This window comes from Rhinolophus hipposideros (assembly GCF_964194185.1).
Source record: "Rhinolophus hipposideros genome assembly, chromosome: 5".
In the NCBI taxonomy this organism is placed as follows: domain Eukaryota; kingdom Metazoa; phylum Chordata; class Mammalia; order Chiroptera; family Rhinolophidae; genus Rhinolophus; species Rhinolophus hipposideros.
The window spans coordinates 16,768,467-16,785,904 of record NC_138051.1 but is presented as its reverse complement, the minus strand read 5'-3'; the positions used below and the strand labels follow the sequence as shown (position 1 = coordinate 16,785,904).

General features: G+C 33.7%; 1 protein-coding gene across 7 annotated transcripts in view; it reads left to right on the top strand.

The window, feature by feature from the left end:
* The window catches only part of MIPOL1 (mirror-image polydactyly 1), a 256,929-nt gene extending 254,330 nt beyond the window's left edge, over positions 1 to 2,599 (top strand). For all 7 annotated transcript variants that reach the window (XM_081047457.1, XM_081047463.1, XM_081047456.1 and 4 more), the window contains one exon: positions 1,855 to 2,599. In XM_081047457.1, the coding sequence (XP_080903583.1) occupies positions 1,855 to 1,921 (67 nt within the window). In that variant the 3' untranslated portion in view covers positions 1,922 to 2,599. The remainder of the gene's footprint in view (positions 1 to 1,854) is intronic.
* Positions 2,600 to 17,438: the final 14,839 nt, after the last annotated feature.

Here is a 17,438-nt window from a genome sequence, read left to right as displayed (position 1 = left end):
TCATCTCAGTAATTTGGAATTTTATTGATTGAGAATTTGTAATGATGATAATAACTGTGCAGAATAGGGCTTATTTTTACATTATGAGGAAGTCCTTTTACTAGTGCACATGATATTGTAGAGGAGTATGTATTTAACCAACTTGAAAGTAATATTTTCTGACTTTTTACAATATATGTGGAGATATGCTTTTTAATGACGTCTCAAGATTTCTACTGGCAGCCATTTGTTAACAGTAAATGTCATATTTTAACAATACACTTAAAATTTCATATGACATTTCTCTTCCCCCTCCTCCATAATTCGTTAGTGAAACTCTGTCTAAATTAAAGGATTTCTTTAATCCTGTGAATCTTAATATTCAGAGTGAGAAGACAGCAGTAGTTTTCATCACCAGGGAACTTACACAGGCTGTTCTGTGACTACAGTGAATTGTTCAGTGAGTCTTCCAGTTCAGTTTCGCACCACCACTAGGCTGGAGCTGTTTTAGTGAAGGCGTAATAATATTTAACATACATTTGAGAAATTTGTAGTAACAAAGGTATGCAAATTTGCATTTTCACTCCAAGATCATTGCTATATTTCTCAAAGCCATGATTCTTGATGCACTGCATTCATTCGTGTCATGTTCCTGTTTTCTAACAGAACGCGATATGTGCAGAGTCATCCAATAAACTTGAGCTAATCTTCAGTGTTGTGTGACGCTGATGAGTGCCTCTAAACCAGTGCACATGCCGTGAAGACCCTCACTCCTTTAGTGTCTAGCTCTATACTGAGTTTATTTGCAAAGCACCCTCCTGCCTGGATCCATATCAATGAGGCAAGTTGCGGCAGACTAGACTCGCTCAGCAGTCTCTGAGGAGGAAGCACGGTGTATGTGAAAACTGCTGGCCATGATTTTCACTTCTGAAGATTTCTCTGTGTATAACAACCAAGCAAGTTTTGGGTGAAGGTTTTATACCTTCAGTAAAGAAAATAAAAGCAGATAAAACAATTCATGGCCTGATACCATCACTTTTGTCAAGCCAAACTCTCACTGGTGCACATGAATGCACTCTCCCCCCCCATAGTGTAGCCTAAGAACACCACAGAATGGACTTCGGAACTTTGCATTCTGTTTTCAGTATAATTGGTGAGTTTTTAATCAACTGAAAATCACTTATCTTTGACTGAAAAGCACATATCGTCATTCCTAACCTACTTATACTACTCAGGAATAGAAACTTCTTTTTCAATGGAGTGCAGAAAGTCCGGCTTTATTGGCATCATATCTTTTTTATATATATTTAAATTATTTCCATGCCACTGAGACAAAGTATTTACCCCCTAGCCACTAATTCCCAGCCTTATTTTCATCAGCTGATGCCATGAAAAAGAAATTGAATGCATAAGAACTGTACTCTATACCAGTGTGTCACATATTTAGCTAAGTAACAGGTGTAAGATTGCTGGTATTTCTGTATTGAAATATGTACTTCTTAGGTAAAAATCAGCTTGAAATTGCTCTACATTTAATATGCCGTCCTGTCATTGCATAGTAAATGATTGATTCACAACCTTAAGTAGGTAAATGCATTGAAATGCGTATCTTACATGTTTCATGTAGCATCTAATGCTGGCATAACGTGAAGAAGATCTGGGTTAAAGTCTGGGTTGTTGCTGTTTTTTTAACCTCAAATACTTGACATGCTGCACCAGTGTCTCTCGCTTACAGTAATGCTTTGTTTCTTAACACGACTCCCAGGGCTGCTTGGTCACAGGCAAATACTGTCCTTTTCCAGCCAAAACATTCCTGACAATAACTGCACTTTTTATACTCTTTTCTTCCCTTCCCACCCCCTGCCCCCAACTTAGGTTGGAAAGGCTGGTGGACGTCCTGAGGAAGAAGGTGGGAACAGGGACCATGAGGACAGTGATCTGACTGAAAAACCGCCAGTCTGGGAAGCAATCACATCTGGTGACCAGGCTGCTTCATTCAACACTGTGTAAACACTAAAGCCTTAACTTAGCAAACAGTTGTTAGAAGTGGGACACTCCAGCCACATTCCAAGCTGAGATAAAATCAAATCACAAATGTTTAACCACTTTGCTGCTGACTTGAGTTATTTATCCAAATGTATTAACTACAGACTTTTACCAATGGATAGCTATAAAGTTGTAGTTTATTTTGTAACTATTTTCTGTCTCACTGTATTTAATATAACTGTTTTTACTGAGAGACTATTACAGAAACATTGCGAAGTTGGTCAGGATCATATCTTCACATAGGGCTCTTTCGGAATCAAAATGCAGCAAAGTAAATATTGTCTAAACCTTAATCCACTGTGTTAGGTCAAAACTTCAAATACATGCATTTTTCAATATGGAGTTTATTTCTTACCTGATGAGAGAAGCTCAGACATAGAGTGCATAGTCTTCCGTCAATGCATACATGTAGTTTTTGTTAGTATTCAAGAAAATTAAGTATAGATACCAAGAATTAAATGTATAATTCATTTTAGTAAGAGTTGAATACATTAAAATTACATTAATTATGGCATGATTGTTGTTTCACTACAAAAAATGAAAATTTTTCAATAAAGAGAAGATATTGTTCATATGTACTTGTAAGTTCACATTGTCAATAGTTTTTAATGTTTGGTCTGAATAATTATCTAAACTCTATTTAAGCTGTAGAAATTGCCAGGTCTGTCTAATAGACTGGGACACTTTGGGCTTGAAAATTAGCCTGTGCCCAGCGTGACTCCATACAAGAAGGCAAGAGGCCATCAAACATGTTAAGTATTATTTTTGATTATTTTCATTTAGATTATCATTTGAATTTTTGTTGTGGAGGGGGAGAATTCAGTATGTAATATACAATAAAACTATACTGTAAAAATATATGGGCTTGGAACAAAGTAAACCTCCGATTTGGTTCAGGTTACCTGCTTTGTCTTTTGTGTAAGAGAGAACTTAAAATAGTTACAGCAGAGCAGTCGCTTCTAATCATGACATTATTAATAAAGGTAAGATGCATGTCTTTGGCTATAGGAAAAATATTTTCTTTTAGACTGAATAGATGAGAGGCCAATATAAAATGACTATGCCTGGAACTGGATGAAAAAGACAAGTAAGGATTGAATTCATGAAAATTTTGTAGGCAAATGAACATTTTTCTACATCTGTACAACTTTTTAATCTTTAAGCTAAATTATCTATCATTGCCTGTTTTTAGGACAAGTACAGAATGATTTTTCGCACCATTCTTTCATACACCATTGGAGATTATCCATTTGATTTTTTTCACTCTGCAGTAAAATGAAAAGTGCTTTCTTACGGAATGACAAAAGAATCATAATGCTAACAAACTCAATTTCTTCCTTATTAAATCCATTAAATTGACTGAGAGTTAGAATCATCCCATTGAATTAAATTTTAGAATTCACTCATGTTGTCGACTTTTAATTATTTTTTAAACTAATAATTAGAAAATAAAGAACAACAGGGGTTAAAAATAAGCTAACTGGATTTACTTTATAATCCTAAAGAGAATTATAGCCTCTCATAGGCCAGTGACTGTATAAATAGAGAAATTTGAAATAATTTGGGCATGCATGGAGTCTTGTTTCCTGGCTCTAATTGAAACATGTAAGCACTCTATGTGTGAAGATACACCACCTCTCAAGTCATGAAGGTAAGTAAAGAGAAACAATTCTTGTCACAAAATAGTCCATTTCTGAATCTTCTTCAAATAAATCACAAATAAACTTGAATTTTCAGTTTAGTCCTGAAGAATAGACAGCTTGAGTTGTTTTGCTTGGGATTTTATAAAACACAAAGTATAACAAAGATATTTTACAATTTCCAGACATTTCTTTCTGTACCTAAACAATCAGACTAGAGCAACCTATTCCTGTAATCAATATCTAGAACTTTTATGGAATTTGATATCATAAAGTTAAATTTACAAAAATTCTAACATCTGCTATTGTTCTTTGTGTGTAATCTCCAAAATATTACATCCCCTTGCAAATGAATTGTCCATAAAATTACAAATGATAAGTATTACAGCCAAATATTATCATTAATTCATTTCTTGCACTTAAAAATGTCCACCAACACTGTTTCAAATAGCCTTTTTTATGTGTATGAGGGAATAACCTTGCTCACTGAAGATGTTCTCTACATATTCAATAATAAAGTAACTTCAGAAATAATCCACACAGCCCAGAGGTGCCAGAGGTGTTGCTTTGAGTTTGTTTCCTACAGTAACATGAGAATTCACTTCTTATAAAAATAAGTAGTTCAGAAGTAAGGCAAACAAGATAATACAAACTTGCATAGCACTTGATGATTTAAAAAGTCCTTTCACATTTGTATTTTTGACCCTATCAACAACCATATAACAATAATAAGTTATATGTATCAGCTGCATAATGATTATAATTTTCGTATTATTGTTATTACATACATTTTACCGATGAGGAAACAGACTCAGAGAGGCTAGGAACTTGTCAAGGACTGGCTAAGACTAACAGCTGAGGTCTTACAACTAAACTCCATGCAACCGTAGGTCTCCAAACATTTTTTTAAATGTTTTAATAAAGATTTTTACTCTTACTATTTCTGTTATTATTGTACCTTTTTTTATACACATACCTATGAATTATCTAAAAATCAGATTGTACGCATTTCTTTCAGTGAAAAGCAGTAATGTGAACTGTATGTGTAAATAGCATCACATTATTGCTACTTCTCTATACAATCATAGTAGCAAGCATGCTAATTAGCAATATTGTGACAATTCATTGTGAATAAAAAATAACCTTGAGTTACTTTTTACTATTTTAAATTTGGCCTGATGCTAAAACTTGACTATAGTTTTATCAAATGGAAGTCTAAACTTCAAGGCTCACTCAACTTCCAAGAGTAACTGTAGAGATAAAACCAGTTAGAGGCAAGTTATAAGCAAGGTTACTGGTTATAAGCAAGGTATAAGCAATTATAGCAAAGTTATTAGTTCATTATTTATATATGAGAAAATTCTACTTTTATAAATAAGTTATAAGTTAAAATTATTTAAATTATTTTATCTAATAAAATATGTTCCCTTTTTCAATGAGAAATTTGATTTTGTATTTCCTTACTCAAATAAAGTGAAGATTCTTACTAGATTGCTTACTGATAGAATTAGGGTGGTTTTTTTTTAAGTTTTTTTTTTGTTTTTTTTTAATATATAAAAGGTTAGAGTATTAAAATTTTGTAGTTTTAATACCAGATATAGTTGCATAGAAAGGAGTTTTTTTAGTGTAGTATTTTTAAAAGATCATAATTACTTTTAAAGTTTCTGTTTTCAAATGTTCATGATGAATAAGGCATTATAATGATAAAATGGCCATGGCTTACACATTTTGTCTTCTTTCATTTGGTTTATATGGAACCCAAATTCTTCACAAAGCAGTATTGTGTTAATCACTATTATTTACAATTAAACTGTCTTTTCATATCTATATACATGCATGTATATATACATAGATACATAGATACATATACACATAGATATATATACCATGTGTATATATACACAGGTATATGCACACAGACGCACACAGAGAAAAATACATTTGCCTTTTTAAAAAATTGATTTATAAGTCAACTGTTAGGCTCCAGTGATTTCGGTATTTTGTTCATGTTTTATTATAAATGCACGTGGTTTCTGAGGTTTTTAAACAAATACATGGAATGGTTGAAAGATTTATATTGCTCGTGCTTAGCTAAATATGTCATCTCTAGAAAAGATGTGGTTTATTTTGGCACTGTTTTAAAAACTCAAATATTTTAAACATTTGTTAAGTTGGAGCTTGCACATTTGAACTAGTAGCATACGTTCCAGAATACCATCTCAAGTTACCGAACTTGTAATCCTTTTACTAGAATAACCTTTTTGGAAAAGGTTTTCTTTTCCTTTTTATTATGTACTTTAACTTAAATTTATAAAGGTTGAAGTTATTATTTTTAATGTAGATTTCTGTAAGTAGAATTTGACAATGACAAATGTATTTTTGAGAATTGGTAAAAGATATACTATTAATATTTTCTGCAGAAATCTTAATATACACATTTTTAATTTTATTGTTTTTCTAACTGTAGTTTTAGAGTGTGCTAGTACTTTAGGGAAGCCACCAGTTTCTTGACTGATTAACACAAACTCAAATATGTAAAATGTATATTTACTTATTAGTCACATAAAATCCCCTATTGCAAATTCTCCACATTTCAATACATGGATCCTAATCCAATTTCTAGGTGCACAATCCTGAAGGCGCTGTACTGGATGTGCGCTGTAACACACTGCAGTAAGGATACAGGGTAAGTTCACTGTCAAACTGTTTCAGTTCCTTAACAAGTTTAATAATGATAAAAGTCAATAAGAACAAATGTCTTAGGTACCTTAGGAACCTTTCTAAACTATTTAGACACAAAGTAAATTGTAGTAATAAAGTTATACTCATAAAATATTAAAGGTAAACTTAAATATGGTTAGAATGAGAGATCAAATTCTCTTAATTAAAAAATAATAGACTGATTGAAATATATGACAAAGCACCTCTACTAATTTTGGAATGTGTAAGTGGAACCAATAATGGAAATCTGAAAGCACTGCTTCTATTGTGTTGATTATTCGATCATGATAAGATAAATATAAACAGTCTATGTCACACTCTGTCACCTGTAGTGAACTTAGAATTTGAAGCTGGGGGTGGAGGGGAGGTGCATGGCTAAAAGAGGACCAGGGTGGCGATGGGTAGTAAGAGTCTTCAGGGCAAAGACTCTATAAACTGGTAATATCTTAACTGTCACATTATTGTATATACAAATAAATGTTGTCTCACCATGTGTGGCCTTCACAATCTTCTGGTCATATATTTTACTTCTACATATATACAATACAATAACTTTAAGCAGTCAACTATTTTTAAGTCGATTTAAAAGTAAGAACTACATTATTGTATATTCACCAAGTATTTACCGTTTCCAGTGCTCTCTTCTTTGTGTAGACCCAAGCTTCCACCAGTTAATCATTTACCTTCTTCTTCAAGTATTTACCATTTCTACTATTGCAGGCCTGTGGGTGATGAATTCTTTCATCTTTTGTACGTCTCAAAATGGGTTTTTTGCGGGGAGGGCCTTCATTTTGTGGAAAAAAATAATTGCTGAACATAGAAATTAAGGTTAACTTTTTTTTCTAGTATTTTCAAGATGTTCCTTTATTGTACCTGGCTTGTTTTATTCCTGCTGTCATTCTTATTTTTGTCCACCATACATAATATGTTCTCTCACTACTTTAAAGATTTTTCCGTTTGTCCCTTGTTTTAACCAATTTGATTATGATGTGTTGTTGTACAGATTTCTCATGCTTCTCAGCTTGTGGTTTGTTGAATTTCTTGGACTGTAGGTTTATAGTCTTTATCAAATTTTTAAAATTTTGGCCATTGTTTTTTCCAATATCTTTTGTCCCCCAAGTCTTTTTCTTCTCCCTCTAGTCACAGCCATGTGTGAGTTTTGGTTATTGTTCTGCCTACTCCTCTCTGGTGGTTCTTAGCCTGGCCGTGTGTGTGTGTGTGCACGCGCGTGCGCGCTCACGCAGCACTCTCCACTCCATGCAAAATCTCTCCTCACTAGTGGTCTGACCTTCAAATTCTAACAACCTTGGCCTCCCCAAATTCTCACCTCTATGTCCTCAACTCAGGGAGGCCACCAGGCTCTGTTTTTTATTTCCCTTCCCTGCACTCTGCTCTGTAAACTTTCCAGACACTAGGCTGAGGCAATCACAGGGCTTACTTCATTTGTTTCACTTCTCTCAGGGATCACTGTCCTGCACTGACTGTTGTCCAAAGTCCAGAAACACTGGTCCATGTATTTTCACTGTTGTTTTCTTGTTTTTGTTTCGGTGGGGTTTTGTCTTGTTTTGTTATTAGTTTTTTTAAGATGAGACGGTAAATGTGGTCCTGGCCAGAAGTATAAGTCGTCCTGTAACTCTTTTTAAATGTCATCTTGTTGTCCAGCTTTCCTCTTCCCTGTTGAGAAATCAGTTGTCTGTCAGTCTTAATGTTTTTCTCCTGAAAGTATAACCTCTTTTTCTCTGATTATGTTTTAGGTTGTTTTTTTCTGTTTCTTTGTTTTTTGGCACTTTTATAGTGTGCTTTATGTGGTCTTCTTTGTATATTTCTTGCTTGAGTTGATAGACCTTATTAAGTCTAGACTTGATATGTTTCGTCAATTTTAAGAAATCTTTAGTCAATATCTTCTTTCCCTCCTTTTGAGACTCCAATTATATTTATTTTATTTTTTTCACTCTTCCCATATATCTCTGACACCCTTTTTATGTATTGTCCTTTTTTCCTCTATGTACACTAGTTTTGAATTTTCAAAATCAGCTGTCTTTCACTAATCCTATCTTCTGCTCTTAAAGATCTATTCAATTCTTAATTTCAGATTTGGTATTTTTCAATTCTACAACTTCCTCTTGATTTTTTTTTTATTTTTTGGTATATTCCAGTTCTCTGGTGAAATACTCATTTTTCTAAGTATATTGTCTCCCCCTTTGCCTGTTTTCTTGAACATACTATCACAGTTACTTAAAATCTGTTGTCTACTGACTTCAGTATCTGAGTCACCCATGGGTCTTTCTTTATTGTCTATTTTGTTTCTTGATTTCTAGGTGCATGGATGATCCTGTCTCTTGGCATACCTCTTAATTGTTAATTGAACCTAAGACATCCTGCATCTCCAGGTGATTTTGTCTTCCTTCAGAGAGGGCTTATTGGGAAGATTGAGTGGAAGCTAATCACCTAATCCAGAGAGGTACTGTGCTGAGTTGATGCTGTGGAGCAGTTTGAATAAGGCTCAGTTTTCTCTGGTTTGCCTCTCTTCCCGTGGCATAACTCATTAGGGTTTGCAATGGTGAAAGTGATATCTTCACTGGGACTCTTTTAGATTTTCTCATCTGATCTTTTTTTTTACCCTCCCACTTAGGACAGCTCAGAATTTGCCAAGTATTTTGAAGGGAAAACTAATTATGTGTTCCAGGCCCTTTGGCTCTCCAAGTCTGTCACTCCAACCCTGCAAGATTGCGAAAGCACTGCTGGTTTCTCTGTCCCTAGCAGCAGTCTTCTGCCAGGACGGAGCCCAAATTATTATTCTGTCACCTTTACCCAGAACCAGCAAATGCCTCCAGGGAAGAGTAGCAGCAGATCACCAATTTACCTTTCTGCTCTGGAATCTTTGTCCCTCTAGATGTCTTTGTTTCAGCCCCTTTATAATACTTTTAAACAAATACATTTTGTATTTTATCCAACATTTCTAGTTATTCTTGCAGGAGCATTGGTGCGATACAAACTACTCTGTTGTGTCTGGAAGCAGAAATTCCAGTGAGTTTTTAATTTCTGTTATATTTTTCATATGTGGAGGTTATATTCTGTTCATTCCCAAATCCATTTGGTAATTTTTTATGATCTCTTGCTCCCATCTCCTATTTTCAATGCTTTTGTGTATTTTCTTAAACATTTTAAACATGCTATACTTAATTTCTGATCATTTTAATCTCTTAGGTATCTACTGCTCCAATTTTGCTATCTGCTATTTCTGCGACCTACATTTATATTACTTTATTTCTTTGGATCTTTGGTGATTCATGAATTTGAGATTTTATTTCTTAGAATTATCCTCAGTGGGACTTTTCAAGTCCTAAGTGTAAGGTGGTTTCCTCCATCGAGGCCTTGCATTTGCTTCTGCCAGTCACCTAGAAATGTGTACAGGCCTTAGAGCACTTTAAAATCTTAGTTTGAATTCTACTGGACCACTTAAATAATGATAATTTGGATTATAAACCCATGTGAAGGCTAGCCAATGGTTCTAAAATTCATGGTGGATCCCATGTTCATGGAACAAAAGAACTAGTATTGTTAAAATGTCCATACTACAAAAAGCCATCTGTAGATACAGTGCAATCCCTATCAAGATTCCAGTGGCATTTCTATGGAAGTAGGGAAAAAATCCTAAAATTCTTATGGAACCACAAAATACTCCCAAAGAGCCAAGGCAATCCTGAGAAAGAAAAGAAAGCAGGAGCCATCACACTTCCTGATTTTAAACTATAATATAAAGTTATAGTAATCAAAAGAGTATGGTACTGACATTAAAAACAAACAAATAGATCAATACAACAGAATTGAAAGCCCAGAAATAAACCTAAATGTAGGTCAACTAACGTTTGACAAGGGATCCAAGAATATTCAATGGAGAAAAGGCAGTCTTCAATAAATGGAGCTGGGAAAATTGGATATTCATATGTAAAAGAATGAAACTAGACCCTTGTCTTACACCACTCATAAAAATTAACTCAAAATGGATTAAAGACAAAAAAGACCTGAAACTATAAAACTCCTAGAAGTAAACATAGGAGAAAAGCTCCTTGACTTGGGTTTTGGCATTGATTTTTTGGATATGACACCTAAAGCACTAGCAACAAAACCAAAAATAAACAAGTGGGACTACATCAAAGTAAAAAACATTGGCCCAGCCAAAGAAACCATCAACAAAGTAAAAAGACAACCTAAATAATGGGAAAAATTATTTGCAAAGTATGTATCTGATAAGAGGTTAATATCCAAAATACATGAAGAACTAACACAAAAATAATAATCTAATTTTCAAATGGGCATTTTTAGTTGCTTACTGAGAGAGGTTCTGGGTCCATCATAGCAGGAAACAGTAGTCTGGGCTGAATGTTATTAAATTCATGCACACAGACACACACACTCACACATAATTGTACTGCTAAGAAAATGTTTTTAGTTCTGAATTTAGTATCACTTGTATACATGATTAAAATGAGTAGATAATAAATTTACCTTCAAAGATCCATAATCGCAGCTCTTTGTCCCCCCCTCCGCCACCACCAGTAACTACAAGCAGTTTTTCATTAGAGAAAAGAATTATGATTGAATAATCCAAATTAGCCTGAGCAAGAAAACTATCAGCTGCCTAAAATGAAATGTTTGAGTTATGAGCCATGTGCCACTTTGGTTTATCTGCAGCCAAAATGTTCAGGATCCTTATTCAATTAACCACGTTGCTTGGGAGGGCCTGGTTGCCCTGAGTAAGAGCTGCCTGGTGATGAGTAAGAGGTATCCTTGACACACAAGTTCAGACCTTGCAACTCTGTTTTTATTGTTTGAACTTTCTTCTCTGTTGTAGCTAGGGATCCGGTGTGGAATTTAAACACTTGTGTGGTAACTCCATTCCTTCAGCCATTGTGTTGTTAAGCTCTAGTAACGAACTTTTAACACTTGGCTCCACGTAAAGCAAGACTTAGAAAACGGCAGCAAGCAACATTTCTGGTTTTACAATTAAAGCCATGGAATTGATATGCCTTTAGGCAAGTAAGATGCTCTTGTCTAGTCCCACTGCTCCCAATAAGTAGCCTTCATACTATGTATGAAAACTAAAGAAATAAACCTAAAGGTGCATCTAAGGAAGCTTAAACTAAGAAGTGACTCTCATTTCAAAAATCATACCTCCTGTATCAGACACTTCAAAATGCATGCCTGCTTTAAAACTTAGGAACTTCGCCTCAAGTAGAGGAGCCAAAATTACATAATATATGAAAAGGTGAGAACTGCCAAATGCACCAGTAAAGTATACTTTGTCTCATGTGGCCCTTTTCCTTCCAAGCCAGCAGCTTTTCTTGTTTAGGGGAGATCCTCCTGATAATGTCACAAAGAAAAGTTTCTCAGACTCATGTGGATTATATACACACTGGCTTGCTAATGACAAGTTTTGACTTTAAATCTCTAAGCTTCATTTTGCTTCTAAACAAATTGTTTTGAAACCAAAACCTGATGACTACGAGAGGAGACTGAATGTCTTCTTCAGCTCATAAGCCAGTTCTGAAGCTAATTCTGGAGGAGAAAATTTAAGTAGAGTTTTAACAATAATAGAATAATTTGACATCAAAGGTCAGTGTTATTTCTTTGAAGAATTACTCTTTACTTGAATGTGTACACTGATTATTAATGTCTTATATCAGTCTTACCACTTTACAAAATTAGATTTGCTTTTTGCATCTTTTTTTCTTAAACTGGGGTCATAGTATAAGAGTAGTTGTGCACTTTTATTTATATGACAGGAATGTGAATATGCAATTGTATTTGGCAAATAGAACTTTTGAAATCAAAAGTTTTCTTTCAGTGCCTCAATCATACCAAAATAATCACTTTATTTCTGCTTTTATAAAAATTGTAACAACTTTTTCAAGAAATATGGCTATCTTGTAGACTGAAAGTTTAAATATTGCAAATATTATTGTCTTTACGTTGCAGTAAGAAAAACAGTGGTTTTATTTCTAAAATGAAAGAATGGGGTGTGTGTCTATATTTTTTCTTTCTTTTTTTCTTTTTTTTTTTTTTTTTGCATTTTAGGAAAGTTTTCTGGGCCCATATTAGATTATTTTAAAGAACTGATTGCCTAAATCATACATCAAAGAAATCATACATCAAAGTCCTGACACATCATCTTGTTTTCACATGGATGGCAAGAAAATTAATAAAAGTGACTTTCATATGTATTAATACCTCAGATACTGTGTGCTCCAGACGTATGCTTCATTTCAGTTCCTATCCTGTACTTTCTTGAATTCATTTGCCATATTTAATCCTCTGCTCTATCAAATCTACCTTCATGTGTTTAAATCCAATTCATCCTTCAAGAATACTTATATGCAGGAAGCTTTGCCTAATTCCCCACCCCCACCCATCACCAAGTGGCAGTTAACTTCTCTTCTCTGTGCCTTATAGCTCTTTCTTCATCTTTATTAGGACAGTTATTGAATTTCTCTTGTTTCAGTATCCTGTACTATCTTGTTAGAATACAGCTTCTGGAAGTCAGAGATTCAGTCTTGTTCATATTTCTTCTCACAGATAAATACTTGATGAATAGTCATTCTTGTTAATAATGATGAAACCTAAATTTTTGTTTTATAACATTTGTGTGACCTGTCTTTCTAAAAAATATGACATTAAAAGATTAAGGTTTGAGTATCCTTTCTTGAAATAGTAGTATTAAAATACACTATTATGTGAAATTATCTAGCAGCTAGCACGTTACCAGGTGAAACATTGTGTTTACCTGAACACTTTAACTTTTAACCATAATCAATTTAAAGTGAAGAGTTTTCTTTTCTGGTTGGTTTTTGTTTGTTTGTTTGTTTGTCTTGATTGGTTAGGTTTGGTTTTCTAATCAGAATTTCTTATATAGCTGTTAAATTTTGGTTCCATACAGTTCAAAGTTTGAAATTATACTCAGTGATAAAGTGAAGATATGGTTTCATTGTCTTGGAAAGTTTACACAAAATTTCCAGACCACAAAATAAGCCATTTAAATCTTTATTGAACAAAAGGTAATAACTAAATTGCTTTCTGGAACTAAGTGTGTCAAAATTCAGGCAAAATAAGGAAGAAGGCAAGCAGCATACACACCACTATGTGGTGTGTTTGGATGCCATCTGATATTACTGCAATCTACTTTAGGTCGTAATTTCAAATTTAGTGATTCTTCATTTCCTAAAAATAAAGTTTTTAAGTTCCTTAAAGAAGAGTTTCTTCTCATAAACCTATCCTGGTTGTGTCTAATCAAATTATGTCTTTCGGGATAGTATGTCCTTCTCTGAAATTGTTTCTAGCATGTACCTCTTAATTATTTTGGTTATAATTGTCAGCAGAGTGATTCCCTTTTGATACCAGTATTGTGTTTGGAATTCTCTAGAAAATACAGCTTCCTTACTCATTGAGCAACAGTAAACCAAAACTACCAACGTTGTTTAAATTAAAATAATCTGAATAATAATCTGAATGAATAGCTCTCAAATGCTGGCACATGGCCAAATGAATCATCTTTGTCTTAAACTAGCAAACAGATTAAGATACTACCTATGTTCAGATTTAATTTTTCTTGAAATTCATCAGACAAGAATGAAAATGCCATAGAATCTTAACTTTTGTCTTGAACACCTGAAGTTCTCTTAGCTAGTAATTTTTCACAATTTTTCACATAATTATATCTTTAATCTTAGGATCTCCCTTCCTTTTGAAACCGGTTAATTAAAACACATAGTCACTTTACAGAATTTTCACATTTGAATAAAATAAGAACAAAGGAATTGAATAACTTTCACAATGTGAAATAAGCAGACATTTCAGAGCTAGAAGTACAAATGTGTGTCCATTCCTAAATTCCTGCTTCCCTCCCTGTTTCTGTTAAGAACTGAAATTTGTGCCATCATGGTTAATGTTTTGACAGATTTTATCATAAACCTTGCTGTTGTAAATTTGCCTTGAGCCAGAATTTAACATGTTGTAAGCTCAGAAACAGTTTTTACTGTTAGTGACCAGAAAAGGAAATAAATCAATTAGCTCTTTTGAATGATAGGAGTACAGAGTTTAACTCTTTAAAAAGTTACACATTACTTGACATTTGGGAGAAATTTTCCTTTTGTATGTTCAGGGCCTCTCAATTGTCAATAAAACCTGCATAAACACTTTTGAGACTATCACAAAGGAGAATATTCCAGAGGAAATATTATGTGGCTTATATATGCTCACTAAATTTTATAACCAAAATATTATCCCTAATTTTTTAAAATGACAAGGGCATTTGCCTTAGTATATGGAATCAAAAATTTAAGCCCTCAACATGTGATTGATTCAAACTGGGGTAGCCACTTTATTTCCAAATAATTTCTCAGAATGCTCTTCGATTAGACCCTATTTTACGGTTTTATCACTACTTAGAGTATTTTATTAAACACAGTCCCAATCATTGCTATTTCTAACAGCCTACAGATCTCGATTGTTTTTCTCTAAAACATTTTCAATGACCATGACCATTCATATTTACCCATAAATGCATTTGTACACAGACTCAACCAAAGCACATCAGTGAAGACAAAAAGAGTTGTTACCCAGTTCTTTACCCTAGAATAAATCAAATCAACAAATATTTATTGAATGTCTACTATGTGCAAATAGCATTGGACTGGTCAGCTTTTAAAAGCCATCCAACTTTTCACATTGATATAGCAAAGCATTATCATTTCAAGCATTGCAGAAGCTGCCTCCATATCCTTTAGATGACAATGCTTATGAGGACGTTGCAATTACCTGGAATAAGGAAAGACAAGGAAGAGAAAGCTGATTCACAGACTGAAAAGAGGAGAAAGGATAACCTCAAATATCACTGATGGATGGCATCATGTATGTACATGTGTATATATGTATATGTGTGTATGAACTTATGTGTATGAATGTATTATGTATGTGTGTATATCTATATACACATACACACACAAAAAGAAGAATGAGTGAATTTGATAAGATTATGCTTTGTTAAAGTGACATAAGAATGAGTATTTACATTTGAGTTCAGAGGTTTGCTTTAAAAGTAATTTGGCTAGTGTTAAGTTATGGTACCATGAAGCCAAAATAAGTCATGGTATAGCAGAAAGATTACTCAACTTGGCGCCCTAAGTTCTAAAACCTGACTTCCTCTAAAGTCTATTGGGAGATGACCTCATTTAGCAATAGATTTATAATATAACAAGTGACTCTTACATTGTGACTACAGAAAATTGTCATAGTGGCCTAAATAAGAAGTTAATTTTATCATAAATAAGAAAAGCTACTTAAAAGCTCATTTTAAAGATTTGTTACCAGAAACTAAATAAAAACTACGAGTATGAAGCAAAACTTCATTTTATTCTCCTGTGTTATACATTACACTATTTTATTATACTATACATTATGTTATAATAGTCTGTGCATTTCATTTTATTAATCTGTAAAAGATAAAATAATATATTATCTACCCACATCAAATAATTATGTGTTTCCTTAGTGAGGTATAAAAGGAAAGCTGATGATAATTTCCAGCTCTACCAAATAGAATGAATCCTGGCTACTTTGCATATAAGGTAGGTTATACGTTGGCCATTGAAGATACTGTCATTGACATTCTCACTGGGGATGTCCAGTGTCAATTTTAAAATAGTTCTTCAGGAGAACTAATTTTTAATACCATGTTTCCCCGAAAATAAGACCTATCCAGACCATCAGCTGTAATGTGTCCTTTGGAGCAAAACTTAATATAAGGCCCGGTCTTATAAAATATCATGTTATATAAGACCTGGTCTTACAGTAAAATAAGACCAGGTCTTATATTAATTTTTGCTCCAAAAGAGAGCATTAGAGCTGATGGTCCGGCTAGGTCTTATTTTTGGGGAAACACTATATGAGTTTTTGCCACCTGTTGATAGGCTAAATTTGATTTCTAATGAAAATCTAGGCAAACTCTTTAAATAACCTTGTTAAACAGCAGCTTTTATCTTTCCTGAAATGCCTGAAATTAATTTTTCAGTTTTTGTGTGTGGGGAAATAAAAGGATCTAGCTCTATTCTAATTTTATGCTTCTGTTCTGAAATTGTTGGCTATTAAGATCATTTTGAGCAAAGATATCCTCTCATCTATCTTTTTAATTGTTTGAGACTTTGCCTATCTGGTTGTCATTTATTTTCAAAGCATACCCTAATTGCTCTGTAGTAAACTGGATTCCTTCTCAGCTAGTCTTTCTCTTCTTTGTAAAACAATACTATTGGCCTTTGTGAATATAGTAAGCACTTCCAATGTGTGGACCACATTGGTTTGGTTTCTTTCATTTATTTTCTTGGTATATTGTGTTTAATGTCTTTGGATGTATTCTAAATAAGATTTCACTTGGATGATCGAGATCGAATGCTTATGTTCATGAAGAGATGAACGGTCTTTAGAGTTGTTTCTAATTTTCATTTCATCTTTCCCCTCCTTTGACCAGAATCCCGAGAGCTGAGACCCTCTCACCTAGGACCTAGCCTGGATTCACCTGCCCCCTTGTGGTGTTCCTCTCCGAATAGTTAATTGATTTCTGAATTTTGGATTTGGCATTACCTGGCCTGAGAAGAGAAATCTCATGACTCTTGTCTAGCAGTCTGGGGTCAGAAAAGTTATCTTCTATTAGTCACTGATTAATATAAAAAGATGGAAGGATTTTATTTTTGTATTTCATTAAAAGTACAAGAAGGAAATTGGAACTATAAAGAAATGAGTAGCTTGGTATAAATACGAGATTTAACTTTGTCTAGAATCAATATTGGTGACCTGCAGATTGATCAACTAAAGAAACGTTTCAAAAATTATCATAAAGAAACTTAAAATCAAGTTTCTTCTATGTCAGTGTGTCCTTTTTCAGTGAGTGGAGGAGGAGGGGAGAGTGCCATTCTATTTAAATTCTAAATAGATTTCCTATTTTCTTCTTTCATCCAGAAAGAATTCATAAATATAAAAAATAAGTAAACCTTTTATTCTATA